A 20374-nucleotide genomic window follows, 5' to 3' on the forward strand; every position below is an offset into this window, starting at 1 on the left:
CTCTAAATCACTAGCAAACCCTTCTGACTCAGGGACCATCAAATGTGGGAGTGTTAGGCAGGGCGTCTGCCTGGAAGAAGTCCCTAGGTTTATCTGAGTCAGCTTTCTTCCTACTCCTTCAGTACATCCTTGGGGGTAGGTCATGCTTGCTTGCACTGAAGCACAGCTAGCTACATGTAAGCACAATGATAAAAACTCGGGGGAGAGCTTCATGATTTCTTCATCAGTTTAGACTGCACTAATTCAGAAACTGCAACAATTGGTAGCTGTTGGGCACTGAAGGCCATATTTGTCCCACTTGGAGGAAGAAAGGAAGGGAGGGAGGGAGGGAGGGAGGGAGGAAGGGAGATGGGAGGGGAGGGGAAGGGAGGGAAGGAGAGGAGAGGGAAGAGGGGAGGGGAGGGCAGGAGAGGGGAGGGGAGAAAAAGCAAAGTAGAGAGGGAAGGACTGAGGACATGGAGGGAGGGAAGGAGGGAGGGAAGGGAGGTGTTAACTATTAGGATAAACAAGCAAAGTCAGAACATTGATTGACTGGCTATTTTAAGTGCTCTTAAAAAAATTACTGCATACAAGGAATGTGCTAATTACAATATGAGCAGAGAATCTCAGGACACATCAGAGCCCCACCTTGTTGCTGCAGATGACATTTAGCTACTCGTGAAGCCCCAGAGAGCCCGATGCCACTCTCTTCACCTGCTGGGACAGTGGCTGACCAGGCTGCAGATTTCTGAAGGCCGTAGGTCTGAAAATGTGCTCCAAATTGAACTTCTCATTAAATCAGACTAAGTTTACCTTCCTCTTCTGGGTTGTTCTGTGCCAGGGCCATCATGTCACATAATTCTTAAAATATCACCATTTCCATTTCCTAGCAGCCAGACAGTAGCACAGAAGGAGGGCTTCCTAATACAGCAGGACCCAAGTAAAGCTTCTCTTCCCTTCCTGCTCCTTTTCCCAGTAGCCCCGTTTCTGGCAAGATCAGAGAAATGGAGGAGAAAGCTCTGTGGGTGGGGGCCTGCTGTGCTCTCCATGGTCAGCAGGCGGCCTGCCCTTCTCATGGGAGTCACCTGAGCAGTGGCTGGCTTCTGAAAGCCATCACTTTCTGTTAACTGCATTCAGTTTGGGGAATTGTCTAAGTCGCATTACAGAGCTCCAACAAAAAGTGACAAGATTCCATGTTTACAGCAGTCTCCCACAAAGGGAGAGAGAAGGCTTCCTGATCTCATTCAGCGGAGACGGGCCACGACATGTTCCCACACTGTGCTGTGTCCCCCTCTCTTTCATCCTGGTGCTAACCACCAGAAGGAGGGAAGCCGAAAGCTGATGCCTACCCCACACCCACAACCAAGGCAGGAGGCTCAGCACATTCCCTTCTTCAGAATATATACCATACTGTAAATGATAAGGTTACATAATCATTGCAAAAAATCTGGAAAAAATCAGAAGTACATTGGGCTCACCACCCAGAGATAACTAGTGTTAACATGTTGGCATAAGTTTTTCTAGTCTTTTCTCTTGCTTTGAGTATGTGATATATGTGCATGTATACATAAAGAAAAAGATAACCAAATTGTATCTTGCTTTTTCTGTTTCTCATTACTTTAGATGAATTTCTCCATGTTATTAAACATTTTTTTGTAATTTAATTGTAAAGGGTTTTAGAAGTGTGGTCCAAGTAGATAGATTAAACTTGATTTACCCTGTCTCAGCATTTTGGGGCATTTAGATTGTATCCAGATTTTTATCTACTTAAAATGACACTTACATGAACATCTTGGTGCATAAGTTTGCATTTCTGATTATTTCCTTAGATAGATTTTTAGCAGTGCAATTAGTGCATCCAAAACCGAATATTTTTAAGGTTCTCACTATGTATTGCCAAGATGCTTTTCAGAAAGATTTTTCCAAGCTACTTCCTGCAATATATGAGAGTGCTGCTCTTATGCTAGCTTCCTTGCTACATGGAAAATGGCATCTCACTGCTGAATAATTTATATTTCTTTGCCAGTGAGGGGAAAACAATTTTAATCATAGAAGTGGGGTCTTGCTGTGTTGTCCAGGCTGATCTCAAAATCTTGCACTCAAATGATCTTCCTGTCTTGGCATCCCAAAGTGTTGGGATTACAGGTGTGAGCCATCATGCTGGGCAGGAAACATTTTATAGTATGATGTTTATTGATTATTTTATAGTATGAAAAACTGTTTATTAATCATCTATATATCTTCTTTTGTGGATTTCCTGCTTACATTAATTCCTGGCTAATCATTAACCTGGTATTTCAGACCACGCAACTAAGGCACCTGCTGTCCTGTGTGGTGGCACACCCAACTTGGAGGCCAACCTCTTAGGAATGGTGAAACTAAATGTGCAGGTGATGAAAAACAATCTTCATGACTGTTAGAAAACAGGAAAGATGATTAGATAGACATAAACCTTTGCTGTCTATATTTGAAGAAATTACAATCAGAGTGAAAGGGTGCTCAGAGGTAACTGGGTTCCTGACATGTGAGGCCACGGAGACCCAAAGGAGTTCCGCTTCTTGTCCACACAGCTAGTTAGGGGCACCACTGAACATGGAACAGAGGTCTCTGGACTCCCGTTCCAGTGCTGCTGCTTGAGGCAAGGGTTGAGGGGCTCAGAAATGCAAAGCTAAAGTGAGATAGCTGTACTGTTGTCTCAAATAGCCTCCTGAAATGGCAATGCTAACCAAAGGGAATACAGAAATAGACTAGGAAATTCTGACGTATACAGATTTCAGAAATACACATGTGGTTGACAGGTCTCAATTTTCTCTCCCGGCCCAGCTTGATAAAGTTGTTTGGAGACTTTCAAAAATTCTGATTGTAGAATTCCAAATTACTCATCACAGAAAGCCGGCGATTTTCATTTCATGTGTGGCTGACTGGTTTACCAAAACACCTCTAAGAAAGAGATAATGCTCCAGGGGAGTTTTCAGAGGCTGTCACTGCCCTGATGTACTCCAACAAGAGTAATGCTGACAGCAGCGCTGAGAAAGAGTTAAGATGACTTTCTGTACCTTTCTCAAAGGTCAGCCTTCTCAGTACTTAAAATAAGTCCTGTTACTGTCATGCTCTCATGGATATTACACATTTTTAGTGATTTTTTTTTTTTTTAAAGAAATTGAGTTTAGGTTGGGTGCAATGTCTCATTCCTATAATCCCAGCACTTTGGGAGGCCAAGGCAGGTGGATTGCTTGAGGTCAGGAGTTCGAGACCAGCCTGGCCAACGTGGTGAAACCCCACCTCTACTAAAAATACAAAAATTAGCTGAGCCTGGTGGTATGCGCCTGTAGTCCCAGCTACTAGGGTGGCTGAGGCATGAGACTTGCTTGAACCTGGGGAGCAGAGGCTGCAGTGAGCCAAGATTGCACCACTGCACTCCAGCCTGAGTGACAGGCGAGACTCTGTCTAAAAATAAAAAAAAAGATAAGAAAAAAAGAAAAGAAAAGAAAAAAAGAAAAAGAAAAAGAAAAAAAAATTTATTTTAATCCCTTGATTAAAATCTGCTTCTGGTAATACAGCAGATAAGAGAGGCTGAATTATTGTCCTGATGAAAAACAAGTGAAAAAGTCAGTTGGAATATAAAATATATTGAGCTGGCAAAACCAAACCAAACCAAACCAAACCCAACTTAGGAAAACACAGTTCCTGAAGCAGCTTCCACCCCGGGGGCACCTATGGAACCCCTGTGATAATAAATGTTTGTGCATGGCGTGATACACAAAAGATGCGACGCAAAATCTAAAGCCTAAACAATCTTGGGAGTCTAGAAGTAGACTTCAAACGAGACAGGAATCGTCAATGAACTAGAAATAAACCTGCGGTTAGAAGAGACAAACAATGTGACTCGCCTATCTTGACCACGGTGATGTGTAGAAGGAAAGAAAAGTATTTCTCCTGAGAATCTGTAAACAGAAGTTGATCCTCATGTGGGTTTGGGACTGTCTTCGTATTACCTATACAGTCCTAAAAACCTCAGGCAGAAAATTCAATTTAAAGTGGTCTTGGATTGGTAGCATCTCCAGGCAACAGGGAGAAGCTAACACAAAATCACCTCTAGCAGAGAGGCCCCAAAGAGTTCCTAGAAAAACAGGTTCCAGAAATACAAGGTCAGTTAAAACACCCCCTACCCCATCCCCCAAAGAACTAGGCATCCTGAGTGAGAACTACAGAACAGGAAATGACTAAATCAGACCCATGATGACATTAGATATACAACTGTCAGTCGGATAATACAAAATAGTTATGTTTAATCAATTTTAGAAAATAAGGGCTTGAAATATAGCAAGAAAACACTATAAAAACAATAAAGGAAAATTTAAAAACCGAGAACTTCTAGAAATGAAGAATATAATAATTAAAATTAAAAACTCAAAGAATGGGTTAATCAGCAGATCAGAGACGATGAGACAATTAGAAACTGGAAGATAGATATAAAGAAACTGGCCGGCTGTGGTGGCTCATGCCAGCAATCCCAGCACCTTGGGAGGCCGAGGCAGGCGGATCACCTGAGGTCAGGAGTTCGAGACCAGCCTGACCAACATGGTGGAACCCCATCTCTACTAAAAATACAAAATTAACCGGGCATGATGGTGCATGCTTGTAATCCTAGTACTTGGAAGGCTGAGACAAGAGAATTGCTTGAACCTGGGAGGTGGAGATTGCAGGGGGCCGAGATGGTGCCACTGCACTCCAGCCTGGGCAACAAGAGTGTAAGTCCTTCTCAAACAAATAAACAAACAAAAATCACTCAAAAGTCAGCCTGGGGAAACAGAAAAAATGTGAAAGGACAAATGAAAAGACATGGAACATAGACTCCGGTGGTCTAAATACACCTAATCAAAGTTACAAAAGAAGAAAATAGGGAGAATGGGATGAAAAAGAGACAATATTCTAAAATGATAGAGAACGTTCAGATATCCATCCTACTGATTTAAGAAGCCAAAATCCTAAGCAGAATAAATAAAAAGAAATCCATACTTACATATAGTAGATACATTTCAAAAAACTAAGGACAAAGAAAATACCTTAATAGCAAACAGAGAAAAGATGGATCATCTAATAAGGAATGACACACCAACCTATAGCTACTGTTGACATCTCAACAGCCACAACAAAAGCCAGAAAAAGTACTGAGGGCAAACTGTCAACTTAGAATCCTATACTAAATGAAACTATCTTGTTAAAATCAGGTTTAAAATAATAAGCTTGAAATAAATATATTTTTCAGACAAATAAGATCTAATAATCTGGTGTGGTGGTTCACGCCTGTAATACCAGCACTTTGGGAGGCCAAGGCAACCAAGGTAGCCTGGGCAACCTGGCGAAGCCCTCTCTACAAAAAATTAGCTGGGCACGGTGCCACATGCCTGTCCTCGCAGCTTCTTGGGAGGCTAAGGCAGAAGGATCACTTGAGCCCATGAGGTAGAGGCTGCAGTGAGTGGAGGTCACACCACGGGGTGACAAGGAGTGAAATCCTGTCTCACACACACACAAAAACAAACAAACCCCCCCCCAACAGATGAACCTTCACTAAAGAAAATACATTCTAAATAATATATTTTAGATTCAAGGTAAATGATTTCAGATGTTAAGGTCAGAAATCCAAGAAGGAAGAGCGAGGGAAGACACTGGTAAACATATAGTTTCAATGTAGTTCTGATTAAACTTCCAATAGATACTTCTGTGGAATTTGACAGGCTCAATCTAAACTTTACATAAAAGAATGAAGGTCTAATCATAGCCAAGATTCTCTTGCAGAAAAAGAACAAAGTAGGAGGGCTTCCCTTATTGGATATCAAGACTTAGAAAATTAAAGTAACAAAGGAAGTAAATAACCAGCACAGCTAAAAGCAAACAGACCAACAGACAGAATAAAGATCCTATTGATAGGCCCTGGAATATATGACAACTTGATTTTTCTTTTTTTTTTTTTGAGATGGAGTCTCGCTCTGTCGCCCAGGCTGGAGTGCAATGGCACAATCTCGGCTCACTGCAACCTCCGCCTCCCTGGTTCAAGCAATTTTCCTACCTCAGCCTCCCAAGTAACTGGAATTACAGGCGTGTGTCACCATGCCGGCTAATTTTGTGTTTTTAGTAGAGACGGAGTTCCTCCATGTTGGTCAGGCTGGTCTTGAATTCCCGACCTCAGGTTATCCGCCCGCCTCAGCCTCCCAAAGTGTTGGGATTACAGGCGTGAGCCACCGCGCCTGGCCGACAACTTGATTTATGATGGACAGTGCACTACAGATCAGAGGGGGAAAGGATGGACTGTTCCATTAACAGTACTGAGACACCAAAAGCAATAGCAGTAGTAAAGGAAAGATCATTAAAGTTTTACTACATTAAATTAGAGTTTCTGTTCATCAAAAGAGACCATAAAAACAAAACAAGCCAAGAACTAGAAAAAAACTACTTAGAATACATATAGCTGAAAAAGGAGTAGTATCAAGAATGTTTAAAGAACCCCTTACAAATCAAGAAAAGATAAAAAAATATAGAAAAATAAAAGCATAAGACACAAACACGGATTTAATCACAGAGATTCACAATCCTATGAAACATGATAAACTTCATTAAGAAATCAACTATAGTCAATAATAATGTAAACATTTAAAAATAACTAAAAGAATATAATTGGATTGCCTATAACATAAAGGATAAATGCTTGAAGGGATGCATACCCAACTTTCCGTGATTTGATTACTACCCATTGCAAGCCTGTACCAAAATATCTCAGGTATCCCATAAATATATATCTACTATGTACCTGCAAAAATTTAAAAAAAATTTTTAAATTGTCTTGAAATTCAAATTTAACTCACAATATGAACCATTATATACCCACAGGTTTGGTGAAATTTCAAAGTTAGATAGTACAAAATGTTGATGAAGATGTAGAGTGATGGGAACGCTCAATTCTACTAGTGGGAGTGTAGGCTTATGGAAAACAGTTTGGTGTTTCTCAAGACAGTTGAACATATGTGTATCCTACAATCGGGCAATTCTACCCTTAGGTACACATTTTAAAGAAATGGTGACACATTTGTCAGGAACCATGTGTAAGAAGGTTCATAGCAGTTTTGTTCACAATTGCACAAAACAGTCCAACCACCATTAGCGGTGGTATGATACACAGACCAAGTTCTGTATTGCAAGTTTCATTCCATACAAGGCAGTATCATGCAGCAGCGAAACAGGAGTGAAATATAACTTCATCCATCAACACTGCTGAATCTAAAAAAACTGCTGAGTGAGGAAAGTAAGACAGAATACCTGAAATATAATTCAACCTACGGAAAGTTCAAACACAGGAAAACCAGATAATTTATAGTTTAAAAATATATGCGGAAATGATACATTTATAAAGAAAAGCAAGAAAGTGAAGAGTTAAAAATTTTAAAATTCGGGATTGGTATTAGCTAGGGGTGAGGTGGTGGGCGTTAAAGAGGGACATACAATGGAAGTGGGGCACCTCGGGTATTCTAAGGTACCTGTAATTCTCTATTTCTTAAACTGAGGAGCGGGACATGTATGTTCATATATAAAAATGACATATTTAATGTATTTAAAGAATTGTATAATACACTAAATATTTTTATATATGATACATTTCATGGGAAAAAATACACGTGCATTTTTCTGAACATTATGAGAAAAGGGTTATAATAGGCCAACAGGAAAAGAATTTACTGAGGTTTTTACAGTGTGATTCTCTATTTCAAATCCACTCTATACATTTTCAGAGGGATGCATCAAGGTGGGATTCAGCCAAGCTTAGGAACAGAGCTGACACAGAAGCACCAGGTGATAAGCATGACCTCACACGAGATGCTATAAAATGTTATGGGCCACTCCTCTCTGCCTCACAGGTACAGCTCTTAATTACTTCACTCAGTTAAACAGAAAAGTACTGAAGGCTAGGTTCTATACAAGCAAACAGCATCACAGGTCAGAACTGATTAAGCCACATAAATGGACCTCAAACAGTTAAGGCTGACAATGACTTCTAAAGCTTCTACTACATATATTTACCTTGCCTCAGAAGAACTGACACCTGCTTAAAGTTGCTATTCATGGAACTGAATTCTTTTGCTACGCAGTATAAATGCTTACCTATGTTTAACCATTTTTTGATCATGGCAAAAATGGCTAAAGAATCTTGCATAGAACAAGTGCATGACAGCATGTTCTTTCCCTCCAATGTACAAATCCACAGGCATCCAGTAATCAGCCAATGCTGTGTTAAAAGGGCTGTAAAAAAGAGATATGAGTATTTTTTAAAACGTACTTTGTCACAACTGTGTGAAATAAACAGACCTACTGTAATACACATATACCCCGAAATGAACTGTATCAGGGAATAACTATGACTTTCTTTTTAAAACATAAGAGAAGGCTGGGTGTGGTGGCTCATGCCTGTAATCCCAGCACTTTGGGAGCCCGAGGCAGGCAGATCACCTGAAGTCAGGAGTTCGAGACCAGCCTGATCAACATGGCAAAACCCCGTCTCTACTAAAAATACAAAAATTAGTTGGGCATGGTGGTAGGCGCCTGCAATCCCAACTACTTGAGAGGCTGAGGCAGAAGAATAGCTTGAACCTGGGAGGTGGAGGTTGCAGTGAGCCAAGATCGTGCCATCGCACTCCAGCCTGGGCGACACAGCGAGACTCTGTCTCAAAAGAAACCCCATATATGTCTATGATATCTATAATATATAATTATATATAAATATATATGAGAAAACATTATATAATAAAAAAGAAAAAACTCAGATGTTAATTTATAAAATTATAAAAATGGTTACAGAAGATATTACTGACGTATTTCAACAAATGCAGTTTGCATAGAAAATGAGGACAAGAGAAAATCATACAGTAAAAAAAGACTTCTTGCTATAAGGCACACTTGACTATGTAGATTCACTTTAATTTTTATTATGATTAGACAATTGAGATTTTGGAGTTCCTACCAATAGAGGGCAATGTGGTATTTACAATGTAGATTAGCATGCAGATACTAAATGTTTATTTATTAATTTATCTTCACATTAAAAAACATTTTTTTTTTCTTTTTTAAAGATAGGGTCTTACTTGGTCACCCAGGCTGGAGTGTAGTGTCACAGTCATAGTTCACTGCAGCCTCCAACTCCTGGGCTCAAGTGATCCTCTACCCTCACCCTCCCAACTATCTAGGACTACAGACAGACATCACTATGCCTAGCTAATTTTTTCTTTTCTGGTTTTATTATTATTATTTTTTGGAGATGGAGTGTCACCCTGTTACCCAGGCTGGGGTGCAGCGGTGCGATCTTAGCTCACTGCAACCTCTGCCTCCAGGGTTCAAGCTATTCTTGTGCCTCAGCCTCCTGAGTAGTTGGGATTACAGGTGCCTGCCAGCACGCCTGGCTAATTTTTGTATTTTTAGTAGAGATGGGGTCTTACCATGTTGGCCAGGCTGGTCTCCAACTCCTGACCTCAGGTGATCTGTCTGCCTCAGCTTCCCAAAGTGCTGGGACTACAGGCATGAGCCGCAGCACTGGGCCATCAGTTAATTTTTTAAAAACAATTTTTTTTGTGGAGACGAGGTCTTGCCATGTTCAGCCCAGGCTGGTCTCAAACTCCTGGCCTCAAATGATCCTCCTGCCTCAACCTCCCAAAGTTATGGGATTACAGGTATGAGCCACTGTGCACCAGTCATAAATCTTTATTTCAAAACAGAAATTCGATTTTGTTTTTTTAAAGTAGCCTGAAAATATAGTCAGCAAGAGCCTGTATATGGCTTACTGAATGCAATGCGGCATATTTAGGGTGAATTGTCATAAAGTAGCCCAGTCAACTCTCTCTCACCTAACAGATACTTTTTGGCCAACAGATACTAATAGAAAGGCTTTGTCATATTCTCGGGTCCTAATGGACACTGGTGAGGAAAGGAAATACCATTTCCATTTTCTGGCTGGGACCCTTAGCGGGAGGGGGCAGCACTGGCTGGCGACAGACCTCTGTGTTGCCAAGGTAACACCGTCCCTTGAGGTCAGCCAATCAAGTAAACCTTTGCTTTTGGAGGACTTCAAATATTTGTCAATTGGCTCCCTGACACCTCAAGCCACTTTTTTCCCCAGGATGGTCTTGGCTGGCTTCAGCTCTGAGGTTAAAAAAAAGAGCCTGGCCACCACCACATATTTGCATCTTAATGTACTCTGGTGTTCTCCAGTCACTGTACCAGAATTCTGATAACATTTTTAAAAACCACTTTTTTTCTTTGTGAAAAATAGTTCTCTAAAGAAATTTAACTGCCAATCCAGGCAACAGAAAAGAAAGGGAAGTGAAGGATGGTATTTGGCCGGAAAGCAAGTTTGGGATAAATTAAGGAGTGAAATGTTGCAAAGTAGCTACAGATCGGATTTACGATCCACTCAGGAAACCACCCTAGGAAGAACTCGCACCGTGGCTGAAGCTAACCACAGCGTGTCATGAGGGAAATGAAGTGCTCACTGCTATTCACAAAGTGGGGGCTGTGACAGTCTCAGGATCTCTCTCCCACCACGGTAACTTGGAGTCTCTCATCTGTGTGAAGCACTCTGAGAAGGTAAAGAGCCTGACTCCACTTGCATTCTAAACCAGTTAGTTGTCACTACATGAAATGCACCAATGGCCCCTTATAGAGGGAAGGCCCTAAGGGGAGCCCCTCTATGGGCCAGAGAAGGCCATGCTGGCGGTTCCCAGCCACAGTCGTCACCTTACATCCTTCCTGCCTTAGCAGGGTATCTTTCACTCAGGACTCCCCTAATTTCTCTCTCTCTCATTCTCACTCTCTCTCCTTCTTTCTTTAGAGAGGAAGTCTCTGTTGCCAGGCTGGAGTGCAGCGGCATGATCTCAGCTCACGGCAACCTCCGCCTCCTGGGTTCTAGCGATTCTCCTGTCTCAGCCTCTTGAATAGCTGGGATTACAGGCATGTGCCACCACACCCAGCTAATTTTTGTATTTTTGGTAGAGGTGGGGTTTTGTAATGTTAGCCAGGCTGGTCTCCAACTCCTGACCTCAGGTGATCCACCTGCCTCGGCCTCCCAAAATGTTGAGATTACGGGCGTGAGCCACTGCGCCCCACCAGGATCCCCCTCATTTCTGAAATGAACTCAGATTACAGAATCACAATACTGCAGGCTGAAACTCCAGCAGGGTGAGGGCAGGAGTACCTGTCTCACTAGAAATACATTATTTTAGAACCACGAATGGGGGGAATATTTTATATGTAGGTAACAGGTTTCCAGAATGTTTCTGCCATGGACATGGGAAATCAGGTAAGGCCCTTTCAAGCACAATGCTGTGTTTTTTCCTGGGCTCTGGAATAGATTTTTTCAGCTCTCATTCTCTCTTTACCAGGCTACCTACTGCTTTCTTTCCCTTAATCTGTTTCTTCTTGTTGTTGGTTTTTTTTTTTTTGGATCAAAGAAACACATGAAGACAGCTGAAAAATCAAATGGTACTGAAAGGGAACAGTGGTCCCCAGCCCCAATTCTTTCCTCACCTCAGGCCTGTCTTTTAGCCACTTTTAATTCATTTGGTTGTTTCTCCCGGCAATTATTGGAAAAAAAAATGTTCATAGTCTTTATTGATTTATCAATTTAGGAAATGATTTACTGACTAAGTCAGAGGTGACGCTTCTTAGCTCTCTCACCCTCCCTGCCTGCTACCTTCCCTGTAGGGTCACATCATTCTTTTCAGTTAAATAAATAACATTACATCTTTACAATCATACAAATGGCGCTCTCTGCAAGGAGGGAATTACAATAGCATTGTCTTCCTTTTTCTGTTGTGTATTTGTGTTGTACTTGGGATTTACTTGGCTGCGAATAATCTAACTTAATATTGTAGCACACTCTCTTTAAGAGAGCCTGTTCCGAGAAGCAGAGTTGGCTGCCAGCTGCCAGCTGCTGCATCTGTGGACCCGCTCTGGTGTGCTCCTGCCAGCCCATGCTCCTCTCCCAGGATGCTCCCAGGAGAGTAGAGGAAGGGGCTGGACCAGAGCCGTTTTAGCCTGACTGGGGCCTCTAATGGACAAGCTTTGCCTGGGGCTTCCCACTGGCCAGGTCGAGGCTTTCTCAGAGTTACTGTGGGCTGTGACTCCTCCACCCGATCTTCCTTCCTTTCTCTTCTCCTTTCACACCTGTCAGCTCCATCGTGGTCTAAGAGCCCTTTCTGTCCACTCCTCTCCTCTCCCCTTTCACCTGCACAGGATGTCCTCCAAGAAATCTCTTGCATGTCTAATTCCATCTTGGTCTTTGCTTCTGGGAGGAGCCACACTGACACGTGTTGAGGGACGTCAGCAGGGACACTTTTACCTGTGCGGATTGTGAGGGTCAGTGTATCTGAAGTAGTACCAAGCAGAATCAACAAAGGTATCCATCGTGTCTGTCTCTCTCTTGGCTGCTCCCTTGCACCTAAGAAAGAAGCAAAGTTCATCAATTGGTTTCTTTTTAAATTTTAATGCAGTTTTCTACCAGCTTTTGAGAGATCTATGATAATAAGTATGAATTTAAAATGTCATAAGAATAAAGCCACATATGAAAAGACAATTCAGGGAAAATCCCCTTTTTATATTGTACAGCACATGATGTTTTAAAGAAATTTACAAAATAAAAGTTTCCATTTTCAACAATTGAAAGCCTTATTCTCCACTTCTCTGAATTTAATCTGGTGGAAAGATTCACCACCCAAAAGGACAAACAGGATTAGGTATCTCTTTTGTGCATTAACTTCTGTTCGGGCATGTCAAGACTGCCTTTGCCAATGCCTGCGTTGTGATGCTTGTGAGGTCAATCAATGCATGAAGAGAAATGAGAACCAAATATAGGGAGATGTGTGGAAAATAAACTTGGATTTTTTTTCTACTTCTGTTCTAGGGTGACAGGTGCAGAAATCTACCAGGATGACCTGAGGAAGACAAACCACCTTGGAAGCTCCAAAGGCAATGGTTGCTGGAGCCAGTTCATGCCACCCTGTGAAAATCAATTGTTGGCATCTCTTTATAACAACCTGACAGAAGACGGCAAGTTGGTAGCGTGAAACTGGCCCCAATGGGAGTATGTACATCACAGAAATTGGCAAATGCTAGAAATCAGGACCCCCCTTCAAAGCTAGTTATTATATATCTGTTACCAGACCACTGCCTAAAGGAAGGCTCTTTATGGAAGGGTGAAGAAATCCCTGGTGTTCAAGACAGAGAATAAAGTGAGATCCTTGATGTATGAAGGGTTGAAAAGAAAAAGGAATCCCTGTCCTAGGGATGGACATGTCCACAAGGGCCAATGTCTCACATGGGCCCAAGTATTACAATCATTCTTTTTTTTTTTTTTTTTTTTTTTTTGTGAGACATAGTCTCGTTCTGTCACCTGGGCTAGAGTGCAGTGGCTTGATCTCGGCTCACTTCAACCTTTGCCTCCCGGGCTCAGGCAATTCTCCTGCCTCAGGTTCCTGAGTAACTGGGATTACAGGCACAACATGCCACCATGCCTAGCTAATTTTTGTATTTTTAGTACACACGGGGTTTCACCATGTTGGCCAGACTAGTCTCGAACTCCTGACCTCAAGTGATCTGCCCACCTCAGCCTCCCAAAGTGCTGGGATTATAGGTGTGAGCCACCGCACCCAGCTGATACACTCATTCTTAAGAACATTCCTAGAGTTGTGGGCCTGTGGGACTGAAAGAACCATGTGCCAAAAGCCACACTACCTAGGAACTTGAAAGAAAGTGCCCTTAGTCAAGCCCAGCACAGGACAGGGGTTGGCCCCCTTGTAGACTCCTCAAGGCCTGGATCAGCAGAGAATCAGCACCTTTGGTCTGATGGATAGGGCCAGCTATCAACAGGGCCTTCTGGGGTAGCAGGAAGCCATAGCAGGCTCTCCCTTCTGAGGCATGGATGTGAGACTTATCACCCCTCCAAATATCACACTTTGGGCAGTGTAAGTCCTCGGGGATTCTTGGAGAATTTGGGAAGAAGGGATGAGGAGTCCCAAGAGGAACTGATAAATCTTCTGCTAATTTAGCATGCATGTGCTTGAGTGTATTTTCAATTTAAAAATAAAGGAAGGGTTGCATTTATATCTTCCATTTGTGAAGTAGTTCATACCAGCTTTACAAATATTACCCAAGGAAACAGCCAGTCCCCCACCTACTCCCCCACCTCCCTCATCAGCTGATTAAATGCAGTGGCTGAGCAGAGAGCATGGGAGCCCTAGATCTGGCAGGGCTTTGGGACCCCCTGCATTTAATCGGGGGACCTCCCAATGGGAACAGTGGTGGTCTCTAAGAGCAGAAGCTTTATAGAGAGAGCCCTCAGGGAATCCAGCTTCCCACCACCCAGAGCCGCTCTAAGAAGCTCATCTCAACGGTGCATCTCTAAATTAAAGCCAGGTCTTTTTATTTGGAGAGCAATCAAACAGAACGCAGATACTATTTTGGGAAATAATTAGAAAATAAAGATTACTTTTTCTTCCTCACTTACCTTGTGCAGGTGAGGTCCAAGTGAGGGGGAAAATACTGGGCTCAATTTATAAAAGGAATAACAGCTGGCTCACATTTGCAATGCCGATTTCCTTTTTAATGGTCCTGTTGGACTTGACGGCAACATGTTTTTATTGCTAATACTAGAAACTAGGTGATAAGGAAGATGCTATGTGACAAGCAGGAGGAATAGAACTGACAGATAATGGTAGTAACGTTATCAGGGTTAGCTCCAATAGTAATGATAATAATACTGGGGAGTAAGAACTGAGCCGAGTACTTCAAAAGTATTATATCATTTAATCACCATTATCCCTGAGGATTATGAGACCTATACTACTCATATCCCCATTTTGCAGATGAGTAACTAGGATTCAGAGAGGTTAAGAAACCTGTCCAAGGTCTTGTAGTTCAAGAGTAGGGAATCCACATCTGCTGGGCTCTGTACCACTGGGCTGCCTCGCTTGACCACACTGGCTCAGTGGCTCTCTCAGCCTTAGATGCTCATTAAGGTCATCCAGGGAGCCTTGCCCAACACCAAGGCCTAAGTTCTGCCCTCTGATCCCTCTGCAGACAAGGCAGGAAACCTTATCCTCATCAACAAGGCCACAACTGCTGTGCTGTATGGAGGCCACCAGCATCTCAAGTAGGGAAGCCCCTTGTCAGTGCTTCAACAAAGATTTCTACCCTAAAGCAGCCTGGGCCTTCCTGTATACCTGCCTCCAAGGTCCATCTTGAATTTCAAAACTGCCTCAGTGAGGACCTGGGAGGATAGCTGGCAAGTCCCTGGCTAGATGGTCGTAAAGTTTCCATTTATTGAATGCCTAGTAGGTATCACTGTGCAGGATGACATGTGTTAATTCTAGTCTTCTGAACAGCCCTTCGATGGGGCCATTTTAGTTCCTGATGAGGGATTTCAAGCTTAGAGGAGGTAAATGACTTTCTCAAGGCTAGACAGTTAGTTAAGAGGCAGAGCCAGGACTTGAATCCATCACTGATCTGACTCCCAGCTCAAGACTCCCTATTACACTATATGGCTACCTGATTGTCAACCTAGTAACTCAGCTCTATACTGGCAGGATACAAAATTATTTTAAAATATCCTCACCATGATCTGTAAGGCAGAGAAAAATGGCTTCTCCACAGAAGAAGGAAAATACTAGAACTTGGTTTCTGCTATTTTTTAATTAGCTGATATGGCGTCATTGAAAAGCACACTTGAGACATGCCAGTGAACTGACAGGAAAACATAATCCCATTTCTAAAATGAGGAGGAAGGAACCACAGTGCTTCAGCATATGAGAGAATGAAGCCCCTGAGCACAGTTGCTCTCTTAGCTGCTACTCTGCTACTCGTGATAAAATTTCCACTGTTGTTACAGTCACTATATTGGAAAACTGCAAAGTGGAGAAGAGAACATTTCATTCCTTTCCCCGCAGCTCTTTGGAATATCAAAATGGAGGAATGTGGTTTTTTACAAAGCTGTGTGGAAAATTTACAGCTTTTCCATCAGTTGGATCAGATGTTTCTGGGATAGATCTAAACTGACACTGCTGCTTCCAACAGCTCAGAGAAGGGAGGATGCCCAGTGCAGAGGCAGGGCCACAGACTCCAGTCCCTTCTCTTAAAGGGCCCCAAAGACTCAGTGTTCTTTCCAGCCTCACGGGAAGTCAGGGGAAAAGTGAGCAGAGGAGCACCAGGAGGGAGGAAGGTGTCTGAAGCCCTAGCCGGTATGGGGTCACAGGCACAGTCACCGCTGTAGGGACGTGGCTCCTTACCTCGGGCAGGAACAGTTCACCCACTCTGAAGCCATGGCCAGTGGGGAGCCTCCCTTGCCAGTGAAAGACGCAATGTTGGGCAAGGTCACGGGCAAGTCCTCCAGGGGCACAGGCGTGGGACCACAGGCTGGGCAGTGGACAATGGGGACCGGTGTGCCCCAGTATCGCTGCCGTGAGATCAGCCAGTCTTTCAGTTTATCACTAGTCACGTCTCCACCCACTCTCTTCCCCCGGGCTTTCTGAGTCAGGGCTAGAAAAGCCTCCTGCCGGGTCATACCTGTGAACTGAGAGGGAGAGAAAAGAGAGCTCACTCCACTCTGCGTAGCAAGCACGAGTCACCACCCCCACGCTGCCACCCGTCCTGCCATGTTTATGTGTGGCTCTCCCAAGGGACGAGTTCTGTGCAGAGCTGTATCGTGGCTTTCAGGAGCCCCAGGTTCTTCTGCCTTTGCAGGCTCCTTGTTCCTTCAGGTAATATTAAAAATTATATTTAACAACTGCATCGATATAAAGATAAATATAACTTTTCACCCTAAAAGTTCATTTTTTCTTCTGATTTTAAAAGAAATTATAATTTTTTCAGAGGCCTCTAAAGGTACTGTGGGCTCTCAGCACTGTGTCTACTGTGTCTCATGGTAAGTCGGCCCTGGTTCTGTGGCTTTCCTTATCATCAGAGCCCTGTGATACCTACGGAGATCATCAAATACCGGCTTTTAACTGCCAGCAAAGAACTGCATGATATGTATTTTTAATGACTACTCCCCTGTTGGGGGGAAAATATTCAGAAAATAAAAATTCAATATTATCCTAAAGCAGGGGGAATTCAGGCAAGGAGAGGAACATTCTAGGGCCTTGGCTTGAAGAACCCAACCACTCTTTTTTGTGACTAATAGCACAAAAGAGAAATTATCTTTTCACTTGGCTTTTTAGAGAGCCCAACTAATTATATGAATTGAGCCAGTGTGGCTCGGTAGCAGCCCGGATTGTGGGTACCCTCGAATTTGTTCACTGAAGACCCGCTGGGCACCTGGAAGTGCTGGGCTTGTGCTAGGCATTGGGGGCACAAAGATAAATATGATCTGCCCATGTCCTCAAGGAGGTTACAGTCAAGAGGCATAAATAAGAAAATACAGCTATGTTTATGAAAAGTAGCCCTTTTCATGAACGGTCTGAAGTATCTTTCTGCATTCCCATTATCACACAGTTGTGATGCAAATCATAAAAAGCTCTCATGAAAGTCGGTCTTCTCCTAACATCACTGTCTTTCCATTCTAGAAGCCCATAGATGAAAGCAGCTTTTCCCTATCCACTTTCCTTCTACTTATTGACATAATTCTTTTACTCTAGATATTCAGCCTAGAGCCAGGAGAGGCTAAAACAGACCATCTGAAACTGTGTGAAAGGAGCCAGGGAGCATAATTAATGCTCAGAGTACTATACTAAAGAGTGGATGTTTCTCTGGGCACTTCAGAAGCCTAATTTTGGTCACAAGTGTCCCCTTTCTTGCCCCGTAGTGGGTTAGCTGGGGTTCCTTACAGATACCATGACTTCTCTTTGCTCCACCTCCAGGGATCCTGCTCAAACAAGGTCTAAATAAAGGCTTAAGATCATGACTCGTGTCTGAGGATGCAATTTATGGGGAGCAGTGCCATGATCTTGGCTCACTGCAACCTCCACCTCCTGGGTTCAAGTGATTCTTCAGCCTCAGCCTCCTGAGTAGCTGGGATTACAGGCATGCACCATCACATCTGGCTTGTGGGAATGCACAAGCATGGGGTTAGAAAACATGCCCTCCTTGCAAAGGAGAAGACCTGACCATTATTCCCTTATTCTCTCTATATATATACTACAGTCAGATAGTTGCAAACCTGAAACACTTGGATCTTTAGGACTCACTGAATCAAGATCAGCCAGGGTGGGACCTGTAAGCACCTCCCAGGTGATTCTGAGCCATGGCCAGGTGTGGCATCACTATGTTAAGTCAGTAGTTCCCAGACTCTGCTGCTGCACATTAAATCAACTAGGAAGCTTTGAACACTACTGGTGTCTGATCCATGCCCTCACCACCAATAACCATCAAATCAGTATCTGGAGTGAGACTCAGGTGTCAGTATTCTTTAAATGCTTTCAGGTGTTTCCAACGTGCCGTCAAGTTTAAGAGTGCTCTAAGGCAGTACTCCCAAACTTTTAATGTGCATACAAATCATATAGGGATCTTGTTAGACTAGGGTGGGATCTAAGATTCCACATTTCTAACAAGTGATACCAGTGCTCCTGGTCCAGGGACCAGACATTGAGTGGCAAGGTTCTAAGCCCTTGATTCTCAAAATGTGTTCCCTGGACCAGCAGCTTTAGCAGCAGTATCTGGAAACTTGTTAGAAGTGCAAATTTTGGGGTCTCACCTGGGACTACTAAATCAGAATCCTTGGGGTGGGGGTGGCGGCCAGGCTGTGGTTTAGTAAGGCCACATGGGGATTCTGATGTGTGCTCAAGTTTGAGAATCACTGCTCCCACTACCTCCTCCCATCCCTCACCCTATCTCTTCCATCCTACTTTTCATGTTAGCTCAACATAGAGGCTGGGCTCAAATCCTGCCAGATGTACCATCTTTAAGTGCGGCTGTTTCATGCTAGCAAGAGATAACCCTGACCAAACAAACATGACTCTGAACTTCCCTGTTCATTTCTATAAGTGAGTTAAACTTTAGTCAGAAAATAGTGTCAGTAATCTGGAGAGAACAGGTATCTCCTCTAGGAAGAAGAAACAATTTCAGTCATCTCTCCCAAAAAACCAGAGATTCCTTAGAAAAGATAATTTTTCTCAAGCAGAGACTCCCAAAATAAAATTAGTTACTTCGATACCATTCTATTCTAGGACTGAATTTGACTTACAGTTGACAAACTTCTAGATCTTGAAGAATATTATTTTGTTTTCATAAATGAAGATATGAAGCTATAGGCTGTTAGGTATGGGATGAGTGAAGGAACAGGTTGTAATCTGCACCTGAAGGAAAATGTCTCATCAAAGTCATATCAAGGTGATCATTCTGGAAGTAAGTTCTTAGGCACCAACCTCAGCAGAGTTGCTCAGTCGCTCTGTGCCATCTGGCAAAGTTTCAATGACTTCAGAGTAGGCCAGGCCCAGGGTTTGGGCTAAGATGGTGTCCTCTGAGCTGGTGCTGGGAATTCCTATTCAGAGAAGAAGAAAACCAAACATTTCCTGCACAAGTGCCCACATCACAAAACAACTGACAGTACTGATACCCAGTGTTAGCTCCTTAAAGGACATATCTCTTTTAGCTATAGAAGTTTTAGGCCGGGCTGGTGGCTCACGCCTGTAATTCCAGCACTTTGGGAGGCTGAGGCAGGCGGATCATGAGGTCAGGAGTTTGAAACCAGCCAGGCCAATGTAGTGAAACCCCATCTCTACTAAAAATATAAAAATTAGCCAGACATGATGGTGCATGCCTGTAATCCCAGCTACTCAGGAGGCTGAGGCTGAAGAATCACTTGAACCCAGGAGGCGGAGGTTGCAGTGAGCTGAGATCATGGCACTGCTTGCCAGCCTCAGTGACAGAGTGAGGCTTTGTCTCCAAAAAAAAAAAAAAAAACCAAAGAAGTTTAAAAACCACATCACATTCATTGGGAAAATGGAAAATGGTCTGGGAGAAACCAACTGTCAAAACACAACTAGTTTACTACATTGGTATTATTTTCTTTAAGCCTTTCCTCTGCTTAGTTGTTTTTTTTTTTTTTTGAGACGGGGTCTCGCTGTGTTGCCCAGGCTAGAGTGCAGTGGCATGATCTTGGCTCACTGCAACCTCCATCTCCTGGGTTTAAGCAATTCTCATGTCTTAGCCTCCCGAGTAGCTGGGATAACATGCCTGGCTAATTTTTATATTTTTAGTAGAGACAGGGTTTCGCCATGTTGACCAGGCTCGTCTCAAACTCCTGACCTCAAGTGATCTACCCACCTCAGCCTCCCAAAGTGCTGGGATTACAGTTGTGAGCCACCGCATCCAGCCTATTTTTTTTTTTAATAGTTATAATCCTTACACATTTTTTAGTTCTTTTTTT

General features: G+C 43.0%; 1 protein-coding gene across 2 annotated transcripts in view; it reads right to left on the reverse strand.

Annotated features, from left to right (window-relative positions):
• Positions 1-20374, reverse strand: part of LARS2 (leucyl-tRNA synthetase 2, mitochondrial) — a 159060-nt gene that overhangs the window by 42352 nt on the left and 96334 nt on the right. For both annotated transcript variants that reach the window (XM_032298038.1, XM_032298039.1), the window contains 4 exons: positions 19371-19486; positions 16299-16582; positions 12359-12457; positions 8134-8271 (listed from right to left, as the gene is read on the reverse strand). In XM_032298038.1, the coding sequence (XP_032153929.1) occupies positions 8134-8271; positions 12359-12457; positions 16299-16582; positions 19371-19486 (637 nt within the window). The remainder of the gene's footprint in view (positions 1-8133; positions 8272-12358; positions 12458-16298; positions 16583-19370; positions 19487-20374) is intronic.

The sequence above is a fragment of the Sapajus apella genome, unplaced genomic scaffold, assembly GCF_009761245.1.
Source record: "Sapajus apella isolate SASKATOON/1434 unplaced genomic scaffold, GSC_monkey_1.0 scaffold38, whole genome shotgun sequence".
NCBI classification, from domain to species: Eukaryota; Metazoa; Chordata; class Mammalia; order Primates; family Cebidae; genus Sapajus; species Sapajus apella.